The 23,650-nt window shown below is 45.4% G+C and overlaps 1 protein-coding gene across 1 annotated transcript; it reads left to right on the forward strand.

Moving 5' to 3' along the window:
* The first annotated feature begins 18,328 nt into the window (after positions 1-18,328).
* Tex51 (testis expressed 51) lies at positions 18,329-23,650 on the forward strand. Its single transcript, XM_075971132.1, has 7 exons — positions 18,329-18,527; positions 18,617-18,691; positions 19,760-19,849; positions 20,085-20,102; positions 20,185-20,268; positions 23,255-23,330; positions 23,416-23,650. The coding sequence occupies exons 1-7, from the start codon at positions 18,329-18,331 to the stop codon at positions 23,648-23,650; spliced, it is 777 nt and encodes a 258-aa protein (XP_075827247.1).

The following is a 23,650-nucleotide window of genomic DNA, read 5'->3' on the forward strand; positions in this document are numbered from 1 at the left end:
TCAGATAAAATAGGAAAGCCTCTAATTGAGAATGGGCAAGTAGAGGCCTTTCTAGGCTGACTGGAGTGGCCACTGGGAGGCCAGCTGAGGAAACAGGGATGAGGTGAGCAAGGCAGGAAGCACAAAGGGACCCAGAGAGAACAGAGGAGAAACAGGAGGGGGAGAAGCAGGGCAATGGTTAGGAAGTCGTCAGTGGGGTCAGCGGCGACAAAGATTAGCACTGAGGAGTCATATAGGCTGGCATGAAGCTGGGCTTCTGCAGGAGGTCGGAAAGGAAGGTCTGTGTGCACACGCCCAGGGCGTAGCCGGCTCATGACCACATGCTCAGTGAGGTCTGGACCACACACTATCCAGACTCCAAGGAGGCAGAAGGAGCCATGGCTGATGTTTTTGGAAGTGAGCCTTTACACATTGGAATATGGCAGTCCAGGGCTTGTCACTGGGGCCAGAACACAGAACCAGGAGACTGAGAGAGTGGTTTTGTGGTAGCTGCCCTGGAGTGGGTCAAGACAGTTGCCCTACAAGGTTTCTTTGGAGATGAGCCCCATTAAGTGTCAATCCTTAGACCTGTTAAAAGACAAAATCACAGTTGAGCAGTGGTGGCATACACCTTTAATCCCAGCACTCGGGTGGCAGAGGCAGGTGGATCTCTGAGTTTGAGGTCAGCCTAGTCTACAAAGAGAGTTACAGGACAGCCAGAGCTGTTACATGGAGAAACACTGTCTCAAACAAAAAACAAAAAAAAATTACAATAAATCTAATGTTGCAGATTTTTAAAATATCACTTTTAGTGTGTGTGTGTGTGTGTGTGTGTGTGTGTGTGTGTGTGTGTGTGTGTGTACGTGCACACACAGGCACATGTCACTACTTGGATGTCTGAAGATTCGGTGGAATTGGATTTAGGGACTGTTGTGGACTACTTGCTGTGGAAGTGCTGGGAACTGAGCTTGGGTCTTCTGCATGAGCAGCAAGGACAATTAACCTCTCAGCCATCTCTCTAGCACCTGGTTTTGCAGGATGACTGGCTTTACTTGTGATTCTAGAACCACCTGGTAGCAATTGTCACCAATACAACACCGCCCCACTACTTCCACGCGTTATATTTATAGTCAGAGAAAAGGAATGGAAGGAGAGAGAGTTTGATTGGTTACAGCTGTTTTATTTGAACATGATCTCAATAGTTCGTCTCTTGCTATTGGCTGAGGCATCCTATTTGCTGTGCCTCTGTTTGTACACCAGTTGGCAGTTCATTATGTGCAAAAAAATCATTTAGGTCAAACTTAGTACAAGGGTGGGAAGCAGCAGGACCTTCTTTTTTACATCAATAGGCACACACCCTTCAATGTGGTTGTCTCTCCTGGGGCAGTGTCAGCCTTGGCAGTGTGAAGACAGGGAAAACCTTCCTTAAGGAGCCCCGAGCAAGCGTGGAGACAGGGCCGAGAGGACAAATGAAATCAGCATAGTAGATAAAAGACACGGGAAAGAGCAGGCTCCCCTAGTAAAGGGGAAGTAGAAGGGTATGACCCAAATACACTGTATTCATGCATGAAGAAATGAACAAATACTTTTTAAAAAAGAAGATGAAGGTTGCCTAAGACCAAGACTGGAGACTTCTCAGCCAGGTCCATATCCCACCTGGATTCAGCAGCACCTTGGTAGGTTCCATCCTTGGTTTTTCTAGACACCAAGTGGTTCGCTGCTTCGAATTCTCGATTCTCGTCACACTGTTAGGACAGTTGGCTCTAGACAAAGTGATTTCTGGGAGGAGAGCACCCTGACACCTTCTCAACCAGTTGTTGCAGTGGAGAAGGCAAGGTGCCATACACTGTGTCCTCCTACCCACGCACCCTCGCGCACTCCCGCCCTCCGGTGGCAGCAGGCACTCCCTCCGCTCTCCAAGCTGCAGTCCTCAGCCTTGGGTATTCCAAGGAGGGCCAGGCTCATAGGCAGGGAAACTCAAGACAGTCGACCTGACCCTGAATCGGTGCCCGTACAGAAACTCTGTGGGCGCGGCTGGGAAGGTTTAGAAAGTTCAGAAGCGTGCCCTTTTCCTATTTGGCAGCCCTGGGCCTGCCTCTAGGGTCTTTAGGGCCTGCCAGATGTGGGGACAACATTGTTCCCACGGTGGGAAGAGAGGAGCAGGGAGTATGTACCCCCAGCACAGAGTCCTCCCATCTGATCAGCTGGTCTCCAGCTAGAGCCTACAGAAAGGCTTGATATTGCTCAAGCTTCCCTCTTCCCCCTTTAACAGAGAGGTCTCGCACCTGCTGCCGCCTGACCGCCCTCCTCTCTGGGTATCCCAAAGGCATTCTCCAATGTACAAACTCCCCCATAGCCGTTGCTCAGCCCCTTACTCTCCCGTGACTCTGGGCCAGCCACTTCCATGGTCCTGGCCTCAGTTTCCAAACCTGGGCAGCTAGAAACTGAAGAACTGTTAGCTTGTTTAACATTGCAGGACAGATTCAGGACATGCTGGTTTAGATGAACGAGCGACGCGCGCCCTCTAATGTCCGATCCCCGCCTTTGCACTGTCTTCTTACCAGACCAGAGAAGAAAACGAGGGAGGAAACAGCTCTCTCTAGAAACTGGCTTTTGAGAGCTGATAATCAGAATCAATAGGAAAAGAAAAATAGTGAAGGGGTGATATGAACGTATGAACCGGCACTGAGATGAACTCAAGTGCAGAGTGAGAACGGGACAGAGAAGAGTCGACAGCCTTGAGAGCAGCTCTTTTCAACTGAGTCACATGGAATAAAACAATCAGTTTGCAGACGACCATGGTGTGATTCTGGGAACCAAGCACCCCAATGCCTTCCAGTGTCTAATGCCTAGGCACTTTTATTTTGTTTTGTTTACCCATTTGTTTGTGTATTGTGCTGTATTTGTATGTGTTCTTGTGTGTGTGTTTACACATGCATGAAAATGCGTGTGTGTGTGTGTGTGTGTGTGTGTGTGTGTGTGTGTGTGTGTGTGTACATTGGCATCTGACAGTCAAAAGACGCTACTGATGCACTTAACCTTATTTTTAGATTCATCCAACCTTATTTTTTGAGACAAGATTTCTCACTGAAACAGAAGCTTGCCAATTTGGCTAGGCCAGTTGACCAGAGCCATCTAAGGGTCTACCTACTGCCCATTTTCCCCAGCACGGGGATAACATACACACTACCAACACCCAGCTTTTTGCCTGCATGCTGGCGGTCTGAGCTCAGGTCCTTATATTTGCTCAGCAAGCCCTTGGCAGCCCAGCCATCTGCCCAGCCCTGTTTTTCAATTAGCATACAGAGTGTGACAGGGCTGAGAATACAAGTGTTTATGTTCAGGATCCCAGGGCAGCACCAGCCTTTCTCAGGGTGAGCTTTTAAATCACCCTGAGAAATCCTGGGTTGACATACTTCAGTTAGCAAAAACAGTTAGCCAAATGCAGAACCACAGAAGCCAAAAAGCAAGGCTATTTCATTTAGAGACTTTTTCAGAACCATGGACTTTGATGGGTGAAGTCTTTGTTTTTGTTTTGACACATGGTACTGTCTACAAATGGAAGACAGTGTAATGGCCTGGAGTCATTGTGCTAAGGGCTGGGGGTTGTTACACTTGATGGAGAATCACATGGAAATTGACCCAACTCTACTGTAGAACCCTAGGGCAAGATACCATGGCCTTAGCTTCTGTTAAACTGCTTGCTTGCACAAACATCCTCCCACAACTGCTGAGTGAGATACCAGGATGTGGGTTTTGCCATTGAAAGTCCCTTTATCTAAATTAGTTGTTCTCAACCTTCTTAACACTGCAACCCTTTAATACAGTTCCTCGTGTTATAGTGACACAAACCATAATGTTATTTTTGTTGCTACTTCATAACTAATTTTTCTATGAATCATGATATAATTATCTGATATGTAGGATATCTGATATTTGATCACTGTGGAAGGGTCTTTCAACACCCATCAAAAAAATGATATGGGATTCCCCTCTGCACGCCATGAATATTTTTCATTACCATTGGTTATTAAAGAAGCTGTTTTAATCATTGGCTTAGTGAAGCCAGGCAGGAAATCTGAACAGAGATAGAGAAAGTAGGCAGAGTAAGGGAGACACCATGTAGCTGCTGAAAGACACAAGCTGCTAGCCGTACCTTACTGGTAGGCCACAACCTCATGGTGATCCGCAGATTAATAGCAATGCGTTAATTTAAGATGTAAGAGTTAATTAGAAATATGCATAAGCTATTGGCCAAACAGTGTTGTAATTAATATAGTTTCTGTGTGATTATTTCGAAAAATGAACACACAATCTCTTACTACAGAGGGTAGTCCCAGCCAGTTGAAATAAAGATTTTCAATTGGCTGTGAACTGTGCCTGAGTGGTCGTCTTTGGTCGGCTCCCCATAACAAAGGTAACAAGCTCCCTCCGAGTCTGCACGTAGCTGTGGCTGATCTTTCTGTCTCCACTGCCTCCCCATCCCCACCCACTCTCCCCTTCTATTTCCATGCCACAAGCGCCCAATTACCCTCCCATATCCCTCACTTAAAGCCTTTCCCCATCTCCCTGGGTCCCTTTTTTGTTCCCTAGCCAAAATAAATGCACATTGGTAATAACTACAAGCTAGGACAAGCATATGTGAGGGAATGGGCAGCATTTGTCTTTCTGGGTCTAGATTGCATCACAATCAAACATTATTACATCATTGAGGCCATTAGGGAAATTGTCTTTCTGCCCAAGAAAATGAAATCTTTGGCCCAGTAGAGACCCAGTTGGACTGTCACTGACCTGGTGAAGGAACAGGAAGGCAGATTTGTAGTGGCATTTCATTGGTATTTTAATAAATAAAACTTGCCTAAAGATCAGAAAAGTAAAACAGCCACACTGGTGATCCCTATAGACACACACCTTTAATCCTCGTGAGCACACTAGCTTACCATAGAAACCAGGCAGTAGCGGTGCACACCCTTGATCCCAGAACTAGGGAGGATTATAAAACGGGAGGAGGCAGCTTTCAGTCTCATTCTGAGGTTTCCTGGAGGCAGGATCAGCATTTTCAGACTGAAGCTGAGGTAAGAGCCAGTGGTTGGTTGTTTTGTTTTTCTGGCCTTCAGGTTAAACCCCAATTTCTGTCTCTGAGTTTTTATTAATCGTGCTTCACAGATTCATGTTAAAGCAAGCATAAGAGATAGGAGGAATCGCTACCCTGTATTGAAACACTGTGGTTTTGCTCCCCAGACTCCCTGCTCCCTAGCACAGGCCCTAGGAGGTGCCTTGCTGTTTTTTGGGGTCCACCAGCTTTTGAGTCCTGGCTCCAGAAGGTGTAACTTTCCCTTTTCTTTTTCCTTCTGGCTTTTGCTTCCAGATACTGGCCGGAGACCATTTTTCTGGTATTTGGGGGTTTCTCTACTCATTCCCTGAAGCCCCTATCCCTGGATTTTGGCTGCTAGTCTGTTCTGTGACTGAACTCCATGCAGGCTTAACTCAAATGCTTGACTTTTTTTCCTTCCTTTCTCTAGGCATCCTAGACTCCCTGTCTAGGCACCTGAAAGATTTAGTTTGCCCGCCCTGGGTTTTCTTTTAAACTGTATGAAACTGTCCTTGGGTACCTGTTTATATCTGTTCTTAAATTCTTTTCTTAATGAGACTAAAGAACCCTAAGAGGGGACACTCTAATTTCTGTATTGTGTGACAACCCCACCAGGGCTCCCCAAAATTTTCAATAATTATTTATCCAGTTCCAGCCACTTTCCTGCAAATTTTATATCTTTGTTTCTCTCTCTCTCTCTCTCTCTCTCTCTCTCTCTCTCTCTCTCTCTTTCTCTCTCTCTCTCTCGTGTGTGTGTGTGTATGTGTGTGTGTGTGTGTGTATCACATAGCCCTTAGTCATTCATCTGTCAGTGAATATCTTGGCTGATCCCATTGCCTTGCCATTTCAAACAAGGATTCATGGGAAAAGCTGTGTCAGCAAAGCCTAGCTGATGACTGATACAGCTTAAGTGTGGGGGGAGTTTAGAATGTTGCTGATCCAGAGTCTAAATACAATTTCTCTTGAGCTATCTTTAACCTCCTAAATTCCTCATCCACTTCTGTGTCAGACCTAAAATCACGTGACTAATAGGCAAAAACTTTTTTGAATGTGTTAACCTAACAAAACCATATAGTGTCTACCAACCAAAGGGCTGAGGATCATCATATAGTATTTGGCTTCTTCAGGGAGATTGTCTGCTTTCTTGATATGTACTCTGGACTTCAATGGGCATCTGCCTTGAGTTCTGAAAAGGCTGATTCTGTAATTACATATTTATTAAAGGCAATGGCTATAGATGGGCATACTGATACAAATTGGAACTGTATGTACATAATGTCCCTACTTATGTTTCCAGTAAAATGAAACAATTTTTGTGCATTATAACATAAAACACCTTACAGGAAGACCGTATAATCTTACAGGACAAGGAATTGTTGAATGATCTAATTGCACTCTAAAAGAAGTGTTTATAAAATAGAAAGGAGATGTGAGGAGAAGGGAGATATGAAGATTCCTAAAGGTAGATTACATAATGCTTTACTAACTTTACATTTTTAATACTAATGAACCAGGGACAACAGCTGGTGAAAGGCATTGGACCACAGGGGGGAAAACTGCTGAACTGAGTCAGCCCGTGTACTACAAGGACAACTGGACATCAAAATGGAAATTAAGAAAGGTGTTACAGTGGGGCCCAGGATAGGCTTATGTCTCTGCAGGAGACAAACAGTTGTGGATAACATTGAAATTGAGAAAATTCGACATGAGCAAGAGAAGACTCTTGGATGCTTTGGCTGCTGACCTGTGTGACCTGGAAAGAGGGGATAACAGAAAGCTTGTGAAGTGGATGGCTAAGACTGTGTGACAAAGGAAAAGTGATAAAGGGCCGGGGAAACCTTTGAATTCTACAACTTTGTTCATTGCTACACTGTTTGTGGTCACTGTACAGGTGACAGGGACTAATCATACTTACTGAGATTATTTTCCCAATCCTCCAATTCACAGAGGGGTAACTTGGGGAGATATGGATATTCCTGCTGTGGTCAATGAATTCCTCTTTGCTACCTGGTCCTTATGACCACAGAGGACCTGCTAAACCTGAGAAAGAGGGTAAGGAAAATATAAATTATTCTGTGGGAGTGTAAGGGTATTTTTATGGGTAATGGAACTCACTGTCTAAACATAAATTTTCAAATTTGGCTATCTACAGTTAGTCATAACTGCCCGGGATTTTTATAATAAATTTTATTGCCTCATGCATCTGCTTTTAGAAGATAGGAGATCATGCGACTAGTTCCATAAATCTGTCATTTTGAGAGACTCGGGTTACCAATGAGGAATGTGACTGGGTACACTGGCAACAATACAAAAGTGAGAGATCTCGAGTGCTTATTAATATCTCCCATGAAGATGTCATTGATTGGAGCCCTTACAGCTTCCCTAGAGAAAAATATTCCCGCTCAGAATTAAGATGGCAACCATATAGCTTGAATAGAACTGTGACGATTAGCTCTACTGTTGATGAACCTATCCAATAGCATGGAGTTAGAGGGTCGGGTCCTATGTTGTAGTTTGGCAATTCAGTTCAGACTAATTTGTGAAAATTGGCAAGCACCTTACACGCTCCTAAAGAATGGAAAGGAAAGTTAAACAGTAGTGATGGTAAGTTTACTTTGTTCTTTAGATTGAATCAAAGTCACATCTTTGGAGCATGTGGACCATTACCTTGTCTTATTGGAAGGCCTTTATGATGGCACCCTAATAATTATCATGTCACTTGTGAACATGTATTCTTCATACATGTATTAGTGCTACTATTTTATTTGATGTCACTTCTGAAAGTTTATATATTTTTAGAGGAAGGCCAACAGTCTGGATGCCACTGAAGCTGTCAAGGCTATGACAGGACTCACCTCTGATGATTCTAGCTCAGGAACTCACTGCAAGAGTATTAAGAGCTCATTGGATGGCTGGACTGATTACTGCTGTGGTTATGGGAATTGTTGCATTGACTGCTATTGCTGCAATGACTGGACTGGCCCTTCATAAGGGAACTCTAACTGTTGATTTTGTCAGAGATTGGCATCAGCTTGCTGTAGACCTTCGAGCTCAGCAGAATAAAAGATAGTGAGATCGTTAATGAGACAGCTGACTTGAGACAAGCTGTGATACTTTCAGGAGATCAGCTAGAGACTCTGAAAGAACCATTAAACTAAAATGCGTTTGAAACATTACATCTTTTAAGGTTTAATGAAAGCAAATATAATTGGGAAAAGTTAAGATGCATTTGTCGAGTCACCCTGGTTCTTCTCAATGACTTATAATTTACAAAAAGAAATTAAAGAAACCTTTTCTAATAAGTTGCCTAATACATCTGGGATGGATATTATGGCAAAGTCTTGCAGATACAATGGCTTTATTTAATCCTATGCATTGTTTTAATAGATATCTTATCCTATTGATTGTCATACTTGTTTTGCTGTAATGACTTTACTGACTTTAAAGTGTATTCAGGCTTATCTACGTAAGACTATGAGACATGATAGAGAAAAGGCTGTCCTCGCTGTGTGCTGGCATAGTCGTCAATGTACTTCATATGGCTTAAACAAAAGGGGGAAATGTAGGAATCTAGCAGAGTCACTGTATCAAGGGTAAACATTAGAACAGCATAGTTGTTTCTACTGTATCTAACGTAAACATCAGAATGACAGTTGTTTTGGAGAAGCACTTTGACCTTGAGGAATCCTGGTGGAAATCTGATTGTTTTCTGTGATTTATAGTTGACACTCTGAAGTAGCCTCACGGCCTTCCATGGCTTTAGTCACAAGATGGTCCTGGCACACCTGGAGCTCCTGAATTGCTGGGTACTGCAAACGTACACGGTAAGGACTAACGTGCCATGGGCGTGATAGCTTCCTTCAGAAAAAAACATTAGCTTAGGTGAGGAATTTTGGTGTGAAGAACTTATTTACCCAAAACACAACTTTGTGTAGCCATCCATTTTCTGGTGTCTTCTTCAGTATCTTTCTTCAAAGACTTAAATTTCTTGTAAAATATGTCTTTCACATCTTTGGTTAGTGGTACCCCAAAATATTTTATGTTATTTGTGGCTATTGTGAATGGTGATGTTTCTCTGATTTCCCTCTCAGCTTCTTTATCTTTTATGTATAGGAGGACTACTGATTTTTTTTAGTTGATCTTTTATCCTGCCACATCACTGAAGGTATTTATCAGCTGTAGGAGTTCTGTGGTAAAGTTTTGGGGGTCACTTAGGTATACTATCATATCATCAGCAAATAACAAAAGTGTGACTTCTTTTCAGGGATCTTGAATCCCTTTGATCTCCTTTGGAAATCAGTGTGGTGATTTCTCAGAAAATTGGGACTCAATCTACCTCAAGACCCAGAAATACTACTCTTAGGAATATATCCAAAGGATACACACTCATATCACAATGACAGTTGCCCAACTATGTTCATAGCAGCATTATTCATAATAGACAGAATGTGGAAACAACTTAGATGCCACTCAACCAAAGAATGGATAAAGAGAATGTGGTACATTTACACAATGGTAAAGAACAATGGCATCTTAAAATTTGCAGACAAATGGATGGATCTAGAAAAACCATACTGAGTAAGGTAACCCAGGCCCAGAATGACAAACACAGTATGTACTTACTCATAAGTGGATATTAGATATAAAGCAAAGGATAGCCAGCCTACAGTCTACAATCCCAGAGAAGACAGGAAACAAGAAGGACCCTAAGAGAGACATACATGGATCCCCCTGAGAAGCAGAAGTAGACAAGATCTCCTGAGTAAAATGGGAGCATGGAGAGAGGGAGGAGGGTGGAAGGGGAGTGGGGAGTGAAGAACATGAGGGATTGGGGGAAAGACTAATAGGAAGAACAAGGAAAGAGATATCTTGATAGAGGGACTCATTATGGGGTTAGCCAGAAACCTGGTATTAAGGACATTCCCAAGAATCCACAAGGATGACCCCAGCTAAGAATCTAAGCAATAGGTTAGAGTCCCTTCCTCTGTAACAGATTGGTAACTATCTTAATTGTCATTTTAGAACCTTCATGTAGTGACTGATAGAAGCAGATGCAGAGATCCACAGCTAAGCACTGGGAGTCCAGTCATAGAGAGATGGGAGCAATAATATGAGCAAAGGGGTCAAGACCATGATGGGGACACCCACAGAAACAGCTGGCCCAAGCTAGTAGGAGTTCACTGACTTTGGACTGACAGCTGAGGAACCTGCATAGGGCTGAACTAAGCCCTCTGGATGTGGTGACAGTTGTGTGGCTTGGGGAGTTTGCAGGGCCACTGGCCTTGGAACCAGTATTTATCCCTGGTGCATGAACTGGCTTTTTGGAGCCCATTGCCTATGGAGGGATACCTTGCTCAGCCTAGATATAGGGAGGAGGCCTTGGTCCTACCTCAACTGATGTGACAGACTTTGTTGACTCCCCATGGAAGCCCTCATCCTCTGTGAAGAGTAGATGGGGAATAGGGTGGGAGAAAGGTGGGGGGAGTGGGAGGAGGGGAGAGAGGGGGAACTGAGATTGGTATATAAAATAAAAAAATTATTTTTTTAAAAAAAATTTAAAAGAGAAGGAACAAAAATATTTCAACATCGAGCCAGGCAGTAGTGGCACATACCTTTTTTTAAAAAACTGGTACACACTATTCACACCTATATTTCAAGTTTAGAAATGCATATTTGCAAGCAGCAATATAAAAGTATTCATGAAGAATGCATAATCTCTGAAAATTATGAAAACATCCCTGCTACCAATACACTTCTAAATACAAAACTGACTAATATATTTGTTACTTCTGTGTAGCTAGAGAAGTTCATTTTCAAAACAGATAAAATTCAGTCTTTAGGTGTGAATGGTATGAATGACAGTATTTTTTTTAATTCTTAGTTGTTTGGGATCCTTAAGCATGCAAAAGCTTTGAACAGGAGATCGGCAAAGGAACCAGTGTTGTATTACGGCATCCAGTTAGGGCAGAGCTGGGAGTGCCTCTGGGTCATCTACACCAGGAGCTGAAGCACTTGACTTATCAGTCCTGCTGTCGCGGTTTGGACGTCCACCATGCCCACATCCACCACATCTTCCCCTGCCACCACGTCCTGGGCTGCCTAGGTCTCCAAAATTGATCTCCAGTTGAAACATTATGTCATTTGCTGGCTTCTGGAAATGATGATCCATAACTGAATCTTCAGCATGAGCCTCTTCACTTTTTGATTTATGCAGAACAAATCCCTTTTTCCATTGTCCATCAGCACCTTCATTTGGCTTTCTGATAGGTGGCACATACCTTTAATCCCAGCACTCAGGAGGCAGAGGCAGGTGAGTTCAAGGCCAACCTGGTCTACAGAGTGAGTTCCAAGACAGGCTCTAAAGCTACACAGAAAACCCCTGTCTTGAAAAGAACAACAATAACAAAAAAGTTTCCAATGTTGGGGGTTGGAGAGATGGTTCAGTGGTTAAGAGCATCAGCTGCTCTTCCAGAGAACCTGCGTTCAATTCCCAGCACCCACATGGCAGCTCACAACTGTCTATTGATCCAGTTCCAGGGTATCTGACACCCTTATACAGACATTCACACAGGCAAAACACCATTGCACATGAAATAAAAGTAAATCATTTAGATAGATAGATAGATAGATAGATAGATGATAGATAGATAGATAGATAGATAGATAGATAGATAGATAGATAGATAGATAGATAGATAGATAGATAGATTCAACATTTTAAAAAAGAAATAGGGGTAATTTCTAGATGAAGAGATGAAGGCCTAGCATTCCTTAAGTCTCAGCCATTTTTGTTTCTGCTTCTGTGAACTCTTAGTTCTGTATCCCACTTTTAAAATTAGTTATGTTTTCCTGATGTCCAGTTTTGCTAGTTCTTTATATATTTTAAATATTAATCCCCTGTCAGGTATGTAATCTTTTCCCATTTGTAGAAAACATCCTTGACCATATAGAAGCTTTTCAGTTTCATGGCATCCCACTTACTAATGGTTGTTCTTAGCCTGTGCTATTGGTGTCCCATCCATAACTGGACAACGTGCAAAGGGTGACAGAGGGAAATGCCCAGTCCTAAATAAGATGCTTTCATCAGAAGCATCAAAGCTGAGGGAGCTATTCGAGAGAGAAGGGTTCTAGAGGTGGCCGGCAACTCCTCATAGAGAGTATCCTACAGACACCACAAAACGGATGTGCCCCTGAGTTCCCAGACAGCCTGCACAGGGTAAAGCCAGAGGGCGCCAGCACTGAGCAGGGTAAGTGGATGTGGGTTCCCACATGTAACCAAGAAGATCTCTGTAATAGATACCCACTGACAAAAGTAAAATCGGTGTTCTCCAGTGGAATCTCACTGGGTATTTTAACCACACTTCAGGGCAGGTCCTGTGCCCGGGAGAAGCTGGCCAACACAAATTCAATGGTAATTTTATAGACCTTTTGTTTCATTTTGCTTTGTTTGGGAATTTTGTTTTCAACTTATTGGTCTTTGGTCTTTGTTTTTATTTCTACCTTTGTGTTTTTGTGCATTTATTTTTTCCTGTTGTTTATTTTGAGAGAGAGAGAGAGGAGAGAGAGAGAAAGAATATAAAGAAGTTGGGTGTGCAAGGAGGGGATCTTGGAGGATCTGGAGGATGTGGGAAACATGATTGAAATGTTATCTGAAATTCTTTTTTTCAATAAAAAACAGCATTGAGTCTGGAGATTGAGTTCAAACCATGGCAACCAATCATACCTGCTTCAATCAATCATACCCTCTACAGTCAGTCAGACCAGCAACAGAACAAAGCCTCTGGGAAGCCTGAACACCAAGGTTCCAGTGAGCTTTCTGGATGGTGGTCTCTATTAACACCAGAGAAATGCACCCTCAGAATATGGGATTACGTTTGGGACCCTGGACGGTTTGTTCCTTTCAGTGTCTCTTCACTCGGCTGGCCCTGATTCCTGCCCTTTACCACAGAACCAGAGTGACAGGATGCTTTCTGGAGTTCTGCGAGCTATTCCAGTGAATCAGATCTGAGGGTGGAACCAGAACTACACATTCTTTAGTGACTTGTGGGAAGAGAAATCGGCTGCCGCACTTGGAGCTGGTGTCTTCAGTGGGGGAGTCTTTTGTTTTTGTTAGCACGCAGTCCTTGTACAGTCGGTCCTGTTAAGGCATTGACATGCATGTGTATTAAACATGTTCACTCCTCTGTTGGGCTCTCCTGTCCCCGCCTCTAAAGTGGGGGATTCTTGCTCAGGATTTCTCCGAGTCTATGGAAACTGTGTGTCTAGAATCATAACTACATTGCAGCTATGCCTGCAACAAGCTTAGTTTCATGCTAAAAGGCAGTGGGAGGCATAATTTCCTAACACAATGGTGGAGAAGCTGCGGACATTGCTAACATTCAAGGTTTGTATCCTGACCCCCGTCCACTGCCCGCGATACAAACATTGTAAAATCCTCTTCAAGTTTTATGGGATACCTTAGCAACACAGGGCTCCCACTTACACTTCAATTATACACACAATCCTTTCCAAACAAGCAACCAGTTCACTCTGTCCTAATATCTTTCTTGCAACTCCCCCTCTGTGCTCAAACACATCCTGAAACAAAATCTGGAACTAGAGGCAGTGAGCTGAGCCAGCCTGCACGGACTTTCAGATACACATGCAGTAAAACAACTTGTGTCCCCAGAATGAACTTTCAGATACGATCCCCTCTTTAATCTCCTACGCCTACGCATGATTGGGCATGCGTATGATTAAAATCAAATGCATTATGGGGAAAGTCATACATAATGAATGTATAACCAAAGCCTGTGAATGAGTTGATCAGAGCAAAAGACCCTATTGCCCCTGGCAACCACTCCTCTTCCCCCAGGAACCATACAGGAACTAAAGTTTATTTTTAAAAATTTTCACTTCAGCTAGTAAAATAATTGATGACATTTTGTAAGGGGAAACACGTTAAGGGACCCGGGGCTTTTACACAAACCTCCCTGAGGGCCTGCCCCTACCTTGCTGCATAAAGTCTCCACACCTTCCTTTTACTCAGGAAACCCCTTGCTAATTTGCATTATTTTTTTTTCAAAAAATTTGAATTCTTTGAACAAGGCAACAAGAATCTGAAAGTTCCTGATCCAGATAGGACCATCAGCAAACACTCAGGTGTGAGGTCGCACTGCATGATGGGTTTTATATGGAATGAAGATCTATGCTAAACGAAGATGAAGGAGTCTAAAGATACGGCTAAGATCTAAAAATAGTATAACCTTGAGTTAACCAAAGCAGATTGTCTTAGGCAGGCCTTTTTTAAAAAAAACATCTTTCTTCATGAAGGGATGAGTTTTAAGTTTAAATTCTGGGTAATGAAAACCTGCTGCCGCCAATGTACTAAGCCAATCAAACCAAATCAATAAATCCAGGTTTATTCTGAGCACAGCATTCCTGAGTGGCCCCAGGGGAAGTTGAGGAGACCATGTGTTTGTTCTCTGGAGGGGGGCAGTTTAAATCCCTGTGGGAGTGGTCTTGAGCATCTCTGGGGAAGGAGGGGCTTGGAGTGGAGCCTCCACCTGAACATTCCAGACTCTTTGGATATATGGATGCCAGGGGCTAGAGTGAAGCCTTCACCCAAGCGATGAGCTCAAGGCCTCTAAAAAGCTGTGGAGGGAGTCATGGGCAGGGAACTGAAATCATCTCTAGATGCTGAGAGCATCCCACCTGCTCTCCAGTCCAACAGCCACAGCCCCTTCAACTACTGCCACAGTTGGGTCAGGGTCCCACCAGGGCCCACTGTTAAAGGCTCAGTCCTTCATCAGGATGCAGTTTGGGAAGGCACCTGGTACCTTTGAGAAATGGGGTCTAGTAGGAGAAAGTTGAGCTACCATGAATTTCCACTGAAGAGGATGATGGACTCTAGTCTCTTTCTCCTTTTGCTTCCTTTTTCTTTCTGGTCACCATGAAGTGAGATGGTTGCTTCTCCACTATGACACGTACGCCACCATGATGCTGCTGCCATGCACAAAGACCCAAAGTCATTTCAATCTAATGAGTCTAATCAATCATGAGTGAAGCCTTGCTAATGGAGTCAAAAGATGATTATCTGACAGAATCTCGGGTCTTCCAGAGGGCTTGGTAAATTTAGCCCAGTGAGAACCTTTGGGCAGAGAGCCCAGATCAGCCAGTTCTAAACTTTTAGACGCTAGGAGATAATAATAAATAAATGTTGCAAACCACTAAGTTCTAGCAACTGTTGCTTGCTGTGGTCCCTCTGCAACCTGGGTTCAGGTCCTGAGATGGGAAAAGGGTGTCAGCAGAAGAAATGAATTGTATGACCACCAGATGAGCCTCACACAAGTGGCTGACCCAGATAAACTCCAACCATCTTTATTTATACACCAAACATACACGAATGTTTTCCCATACTAATAAACATGTTTTTCCCATCCTCCAATGTTAGCCTCTGGCAAAAACAAGTATGTCAAATACGTTTTTTCTCAACTTTTATATCAAAACATCTTTAAATCAAAACAACACTTGTTAATTTTGCTGGCTTGTCCAAATCAAGCCAGGTACACTTTGTCTTTACAAAACTAAAAGGTGATTGACATAGGCAAACATTTTTAAGAACAACAGTCTCATTCAAAACATATTTACAGAAAGAGGGGTGATCTGCCTCTAATCCTGTCAGCACTGAGTCAGCACAGCTCCCAGGTCTGGAGTGACAGCCGGCATCCCCAGACAAGGAGCCTGAGAGGTTTCAGCTCCCAAAGAATTTTAGGGGAAAATATTGAGAAAAAAAATGGGATTTTCAGGAATGATCACATCTGTCTGATGTATGACTCACAAAATGACACTAAAACCATCAAGAGACTCCTCAATATTACCAGAGAAGAGAACATGCAGGCCGGGTGGTTTCAGCAGTTGTCTGCGCTGTCCTGACGCCCACTGGTCCTTGCCGAGTGAGACTGTCCCGCTGGGCTTTACCTCATCTGGAGATCCACTGGACAAGTACTCTTATATTGGTCCAAAACAAGGCCGCACGGCTCCCAACAGTTGCTCAACAACTGAAGACTCATCCATGAGGGAATCTGTGCTTGAAGGGAGTTACCGTGGAAGCAGAACTCCAAGCATGTCTGTGAGGGCCTTTCTACATCTGGGTCATGGATGTGGGAAGACCCACCCTGAATGTAGGCAGCACCAGTCAACGAACTGGGGTCCTGGATTGATTTAAAAGGAGAGTCCCGCACCTACATTCTGCTTCCTGGATGCAGTGTGAAAGCTGCCTCAAGCTCTGGGCGTCACGCCATCCCCACCGTGAGAGACTGTATCCTCTCCAACTGTGAGCCAACATCACTCCTTCCTTCCTTACGTTGCTTTTGTCGAGTGTTTTGTTTCCACAATGAGGCTGACACAGAGGGCAAGTAGGAGGGTCACAAAGGGCAACATGAAAGATGGGGCAGTTGTCAATCTGATTTGCTTCAGCAGCGAACAACATGAGGGCTGGAGTTCAGATCCCCAGAGCCCAGCCTGGTAAAGCTAGGCATGGTAGCACATGTCTGTAATCCAGCGCTCAGAATGAGAGGCATGACATCAGAATTGGAGAGTTTCGGTTTTGAGTGTGCCTCTCAGATTTCACGTTGGAAACACCATCCTCATGTCCATGTTAACACACGAATCATCAGAGAACCCTCCCTGCCAAACACCAGGGACCCGTTCTGAGGCCAGAGGCTAATTTAAGGCTCACGTGGTGTGTGCAGAGATGGATCTCAGTTTGGAAACCACCCACTGAGGTTCACGTTCTTGTGTCCTGAGGCCAAGGACTACACCAGGAACACATGTTTCAAAACAGAATTTGAGACGATTGATTAAGAAAGGAAAGCACTCGTGAGGATGTGAGTGGCTAGTGGGTTGGGTAGGAGGCATGCTCAAAAAGCACTGGGTTAAGGCACTAATAACCTTCTAGGTCACTTAGGTCTCGCCCTCTCGTTTCCGTAGCATGGGTTTTTCTCAAGCGTGTTAGTTGTAGCTCGGTGAGGAAGGATTTCTGGTATGTTTGAGGCTACAGACTGATCAGGCGATGCTTGCCTGCAGCCCCCTTTCCTACAGCTGCTGTAGAGCAGATGACAAAGATGCTTCCGAGAGCCTTCCCATGAATATATAAACACACTCTTCAGTGTCCAGACCCCAGGATGATAGGAGCCATCTTCACTTGCTCAAGGAAGTTGCCAGATCAGGGTTGCCAGAAAACCAGTGCAAGAGGTGGGAGACATGGGAGGCCACACAATGCTAACGATATAGTGCCTATACCTCACCGACACGCGACCCTCCTCTTTGCTTCCCTTGCATTCCCATAGTCATACATTGGTATCCCAAAATTCCCTCCCCTTGTGCTGTGAAACCTTCCTCCTTCCTCTGAGACACTTTACCTCCTGGGCCTGAGACTGGCCATGCTGCTGTTTGTCTGCATGGCAATGCCATTAATGGCTCTTTTAATAAAGTTTTTCCCCAAATTGACAATACGTCTCAGTGTTCCTTCCCCCAACTCAGCTCAGACTTTTCACTGCCGAGTGGTTTCATTCATATGTTGATTTTTCTATTTATTTATTTAAGAAAACAAACAATATTTTTTTTCATTTTACATGCCAATCCCAGTTCCCACTCCCTCCCCTCCTCCCCTTTCCTCCATAACCCCCATACCTAACCCCCTATCCCTCCTCAGAGAGAGTAAGGCACATTGCTTTGGGGGAAGGTCCAAAGTCCTCCCTACTGTATCTAGGCTGGGAAAGAATGGGTTCCAAAAACCCAGTACAAGCAGTAGGGATAAATCTGGTGCCACTGCCAGTGGCCCCACAGTCTGCCCCAGCCATACAACTGTCACCCACATTCAGGGGGACTAGTTTGGACCTATGCTGGTTCCTTCCTGTCTGGCTGGAGTTGGTGAGCTCCCATTAGCTCAGGTAAACTGTTTCCATGGGTGTCCCCATCATGGTCTTGACCACTTTGCTCATATTCTCATTCCTCCCACTCTTCAACTGGACTTTGGGAGCTGAGCCCAGTGCTCCGATGTGGGTCTCCCCTCTGTTTCCATCTATTGCTGTCATACGTTGACGCTGACGGAACCTCACTTCTCCAGTCTCTGCTCTCCCTCCCTGATGGCTCATGCCTCTGCCTGAGTTTATGTCTGCTGACCCGTCGAATCCATGGAATTTGCCTTTGTTCTGCTGTTCCCAGGGCAACCGTGTTCCATGTGGGACTGTGAATACATGGGGTAGACTCCAGAAGATGTTGCCTGTCTTGCTGATCTGCCTCCTACCAGTGGCCGACGGGAAGAACTGCCTCCAGTGCTGGCCAGAGCTGCCTGCCCTGCTGGACTATGACCTGCAGGTGCTGTGGGGAAGCCCAGGGCCGCCCACGGAGCTCTCACAGAGCCTACACTCCTTTTTCCTGGAGGAGAACGCCTTATTCATGCCCTGGTATCTTGGTGAGGCACAGCTTGGAAGGGATGGGAGCACCCTCTCCCCTGACCTGATCTTGTCCCCAATGTCCTGCTGTCCCATGTCCCATTCTCAGCTCGTGACCATTTGGAAGAGGAAACAGCTATATTCTTCACCCACATAGACAACGCCATTAAGAAGCTGAGGGATGGTGAGGAGAACAATGCCCAGGACCCCAGGGATTGAAGTGGATTACAAGGACCTAAACAGCGTTCCCTGGAGGATACTTTGGTAGTGGGCAGGGGAGCGTCCTTGAAGAGCACACTGTATCACTGTGTATTCTATGGTGATACTGTCCTATAATTCTAGTACTTATGAGGTGAGGCAAGAGGACCACAAATTCAAGATCATCCTCAGCTACACTGTGATCAGTCTGGGATACATGAGACCAAGTCTGGGGGTCAGGGGAGACTGGGAAGATGGTTCAGTAGATAAATCGCTAACTGCACAACATGAGGGCTGGAGTTCAGATCCCCAGAGCCCAGCCTGGTAAAGCTAGGCATGGTAGCACATGTCTTTAATCCAGTGCTCTTAAAGGGAGGTAGGAGGTGGAGACAAAAGATTCCCCAGAAGCTTCTGGGTCAGCTAGCTGTGTATACACAGCAGCAGTGAGAAGCCCTGCCTCAAGAAATAAGATGGAAGTGAGGATTGTCATCCAAGGCTTCCTCTGGCATCCCTGTGAATGCTGTGACATGCACTCGGAGGAACACACAGACAGATATACACTTGTATATGTATGCCTCTGTCTATCCATCCATCCATCCATCCATCCATTTATCATCTATCTATCCATCTATCCACTTATCCATTTTTCCATCTAGTAATCTCTATCTCTATCCCCCCACACACATGCACATTTTAAAAATAAAGCTAGAGCAAAGGCTCAGTCATTAAAAGATTTGCCTTTTAGGCATGAAGACCTGAGTTCAATTCCCAGAACCCACATTTAAAAAAATGTATAGGGGTTGTGCCTATCACCCCAGTGCTGAGGAAGCAGAGTCATGGGCGTCCCTGGGGCTCACTTGACAGCCAGAATAGAATCCCAGGCCAGTAAGAGACCCTGTCTCAAAACTAAGGTGGGTGATTCCTGAGGAATAACACCCAGGGTTGATTGCTAGGTCCCACACTCATGTATGTGCGCAGCCGTACATGTGTGTAGACATGTACACAAAAGACATATTTTCTATCAGTGAGTTTTATTCCCTTCTGCTACACCCAGATAAGCCAGCACTGCTGGAAGAGCTTCGTGTTCAGAAGGGTCTTCTGGCTGAGAGGCTGAAGAAGCGGTCCATGGAGCTGAAGCAGAGGGGTAGGAGGCAGGGTTGTCCCTATCCTGTCCCCAACCCATCACCCTTTGACCATGAACTGCAAAAGCCAATGGGCAGTCCCCTCCTAAGGTCTCCCCAGGAGCTCTGTTCTACCCGCAGGTTAGGTTCTTTCCATGAGTCCCCTAGTCCCATGCCCTGCTCCCACTCCCTGCTGCTCCCAGCTCTGTCTGCCTCTCTAGTGCCTCAGTTTCTCCACCATCTCACTTTCCTGGGCAGCCTGCAATGATTCCTGTGGTGAGTATGCCCAGAGCTGAGTTGGAGGAAGGGATGAGAGTCCCTGCCATGTCTGAGGCTCTTGTCCATCACTCTCACACAGACATGCATACCCCAACGGAAGTCACAATATGTGCTGACTGCCGGACACACTTCCTGTACTGCAACGACCCCACCTTCTGCAAAGGTCAGTGGCCTCTGCCCCACTCACGGGATTTCACTCCACTCTTCCTCCCTTTCCCAGACCCTCCACCCTGCATTTCCCATCTCTCTTCATCATTCTTTTGTTTTCACTTCAGTGGCTGGTTTCTTGTTGTTTTTATTGAGCTATATAATTTTCTCCACTCCTCTCCCTTCCTCCCCCTCCCTTTCTACCCTCTCCCATGATCTCCAAGCTCTTAATTTACTCAGGAGAGCTTGTCTTTTTCTCTTTCCTATTTAGATCTATGTATGTCTCTCTTAGGGTCCTCTTTGTTGTCTAGGTTCTCTGGGGTTGTGAATTGTAGGCTGGGTTTTTTTTTTTTTGCTATATGTCTAAAAGCCACTTATGAGTGAGTACATATTAGATTTGTCTTTCTGAGTCTGGGTTACCTCATTCTAGCTCCGTCCATTTGCCTGCAAATTTCAAGATGTCATTATTTTTTTCTGCTGTGTAGTACTCCGTTGTGTAAATGTACCACATTTTCTTTATCCATCCCATCATTCTTTTCTATCCTAACTAGAATGATCCTGAATTTCCTTTTCCTGTTGGGTAAAAGACAAGAGAATCTTTGAGGTTTTTTTAAATGTCCCTTGGCCTGGCTCTAGAGCCCGAGAGCCACTGCTTCTGGGTCCCCAGATTCACCACACCTGGAACAGTCCCAACCCATCTCTACGTCAGTGCCCTTCTTAGTAACGTTTCTCACTCGGACCCCACAGCCCTAAGCCTCTTTCTACCTTACCCCTGTACCTCAGCTAAACCTGGTAGAATGAGCCTGGCGGTGGTGGCGCACGCCTTTGATCCCAGCACTTGGGAGGCAGAGGCAGGCGGATCTCTGTGAGTTCGAGACCAGCCTGGTCTACAAGAGCTAGTTCCAGGACAGGCTCCAAAACCACAGAGAAACCCTGTCTCGAAAAACCCAAAAAAAAAAAAAAAACAAAACAAAAAAAAAACCTGGTAGAATGACTCTTCATTATGTTGTTACATTTTACTTCAGCTTCCACCAGAACGCCCACCCGTGTGTGTGTGCATGTGAGTGTAGAGATATGTGTGTGCGTGTGTGTAGAGAGATGTGTGTGCGTGAGTGTAGAGATATGTGTGTGCGTGTGTGTAGAGAGATGTGTGTGCGTGTGTGTAGAGATGTGTGTGCGTGTGTGTAGAGATGTGTGTGCGTGTGTGTAGAGAGATGTGTGTGTGTGAGTGTAGAGAGATGTGTGTGCGTGTGTGTAGAGAGATGTGTGTGCGTGTGTGTAGAGAGATGTGTGTGCGTGTGTGTAGAGAGATGTGTGAGCGTGTGTGTAGAGAGATGTGTGTGCGTGTGTGTAGAGAGATGTGTGTGCGTGTGTGTAGAGATGTGTGTGTAGAGATATGTGTGTGCGTGTGTGTAGAGATATGTGTGTGCGTGTGTGTAGAGAGATGTGTGTGCGTGTGTGTAGAGATGTGTGTGCGTGTGTGTAGAGAGATGTGTGCGTGTGTGTAGAGAGATGTGTGTGCGTGTGTGTAGAGAGATGTGTGTGCGTGTGTGTAGAGAGATGTGTGTGCGTGTGTGTAGAGATGTGTGTGCGTGTGTGTAGAGAGATGTGTGTGCGTGTGTGTAGAGAGGTGTGTGCGTGTGTGTAGAGATATGTGTGTGTGTGTGTGTAGAGAGATGTGTGTGCGTGTGTGTAGAGATATGTGTGTGCGTGTGTGTAGAGAGGTGTGTGCGTGTGTGTAGAGATATGTGTGTGTGTGTGTGTGTGTAGAGAGATGTGTGTGCGTGTGTGTAGAGATATGTGTGAGCGTGTGTGTAGAGAGATGTGTGAGCGTGTGTGTAGAGAGATGTGTGTGCGTGTGTGTAGAGATATGTGTGTGCGTGTGTGTAGAGAGATGTGTGAGCGTGTGTGTAGAGAGATGTGTGTGCGTGTGTGTAGAGATATGTGTGTGCGTGTGTGTAGAGAGATGTGTGTGCGTGTGTGTAGAGAGGTGTGTGCGTGTGTGTAGAGAGATGTGTGTGCGTGTGTGTAGAGAGATGCGTGAGCCTGTGTGTGCGTGTGTGTAGAGAGATGTGTGTGCGTGTGTGTAGAGAGATGTGTGAGCGTGTGTGTAGAGAGATGTGTGTGCGTGTGTGTAGAGAGATGCGTGAGCCTGTGTGTGCGTGTGTGTAGAGAGATGTGTGTGCGTGTGTGTAGAGAGATGCGTGAGCCTGTGTGTGCGTGTGTGTATGTAGATATGTGTGTGTAAATATGTGTGTGGAGAGAGGTGTGTGTAGAGATGTGTGAGCGTGTGTGTGTGTAGAGATGTGTGTGTCACATTGTGAGTATGGCAATCAGAGGTCAGCCTCCAGCATCTGTCCTTGCTTTCCATCTTCTTAGATACACGGGCTCTCCAATGCTCACCCAGGCCTAATGCTCACCCCCACCACCACCAGCTTTGGGGATCCTCTTTCCATCCATCTTCCCCCACAGGAATGAAGAGATTACACACATGCAGATTGTTGCATCTGACTTTTACCTGGATGCTGGGCACCCCAGCTCCAGCCTTTAGGCTTGGGTGGTGAGAGTTTTGCCTGGGAACTGCCTCCCTAACTCCCCATCTTCTTTTTTGAAACGTAGTCTCTCATTGGCCTAAAATTTACCAAATACACTAGGCCAGCTGGCCAGTGAGATTCAGGAGTCTGCCTGATGCCTGCCTTCCAGGCTTTGGGATTACAGGTGCATGCCACTGGAAATGGAACACTCGGATCCTCACACTTGCAAGATAAACATTTCACTCACTTCACCTCAAGCCCCCATGCTCTTCCTCGGGCCTCTCCCATGGCTCTCAGTTGCAGCCACCTTTCCCTTGCTGCTTCCTGCTCCTCCAGCCCTGGCAGCCCCAGGTACAGAAAACATTGTGTTGAAGGCCAAACCTGCCCAAGACACACACCCTCGCTTTTATAACCTCAAGTGCCTCACCCCAGTCTTCCAAACACTTGGTTTCTCCTCTCCCACCTCAGTTAAGGCTGTCAGGACCTACAAGTGGATTGTGATTCTTATCTGCATCCTGATGCTCCTGGCTGTGGTTGCCATCTGGTAAGTGGTTCTCTCAGCTTCAGGGCCCCCTAAGGACACACACCCACTCTTTGACTGACCCGTCTCCTGCTTTTTTCTTGCCCAGTGGTCACTTCTTCTGGCTCCAAAGGAAGAAGAAGGCTGTGGAGGTACTAGGGAATACACTCCTGTTTGGGGCTCATAAGGTCTTGAGGCTCAGCTCTTGCCTGCTGGGTCCGATGTGTGCAGAGATATTTGACACTGGGGCCCAGGACACAGATAAGCAAAGTTCCTCGGGCCTCTTGTTCCCACCAGAGCCCCTGCAGAGCCACCTCCCCTCTCTGCCCTGCACACTGACCTGA

This window comes from Microtus pennsylvanicus, chromosome 4 (genome assembly GCF_037038515.1).
Source record: "Microtus pennsylvanicus isolate mMicPen1 chromosome 4, mMicPen1.hap1, whole genome shotgun sequence".
NCBI lineage: Eukaryota > Metazoa > Chordata > Mammalia > Rodentia > Cricetidae > Microtus > Microtus pennsylvanicus.

What these genes read in the sequence shown, in the direction of transcription:
- Tex51 (XM_075971132.1), top strand. Translation starts at nt 18,329, where the DNA reads ATGTTGCCTGTCTTGCTGATCTGCCTCCTACCAGTGGCCGACGGGAAG. An exon ending in CATTAAGAAGCTGAGGGATG is followed by an intron (nt 18,692 to 19,759) that starts GTGAGGAGAACA and finishes TGCTACACCCAG; the next exon opens with ATAAGCCAGCACTGCTGGAA. An exon ending in CGACCCCACCTTCTGCAAAG is followed by an intron (nt 20,269 to 23,254) that starts GTCAGTGGCCTC and finishes CTCCCACCTCAG; the next exon opens with TTAAGGCTGTCAGGACCTAC.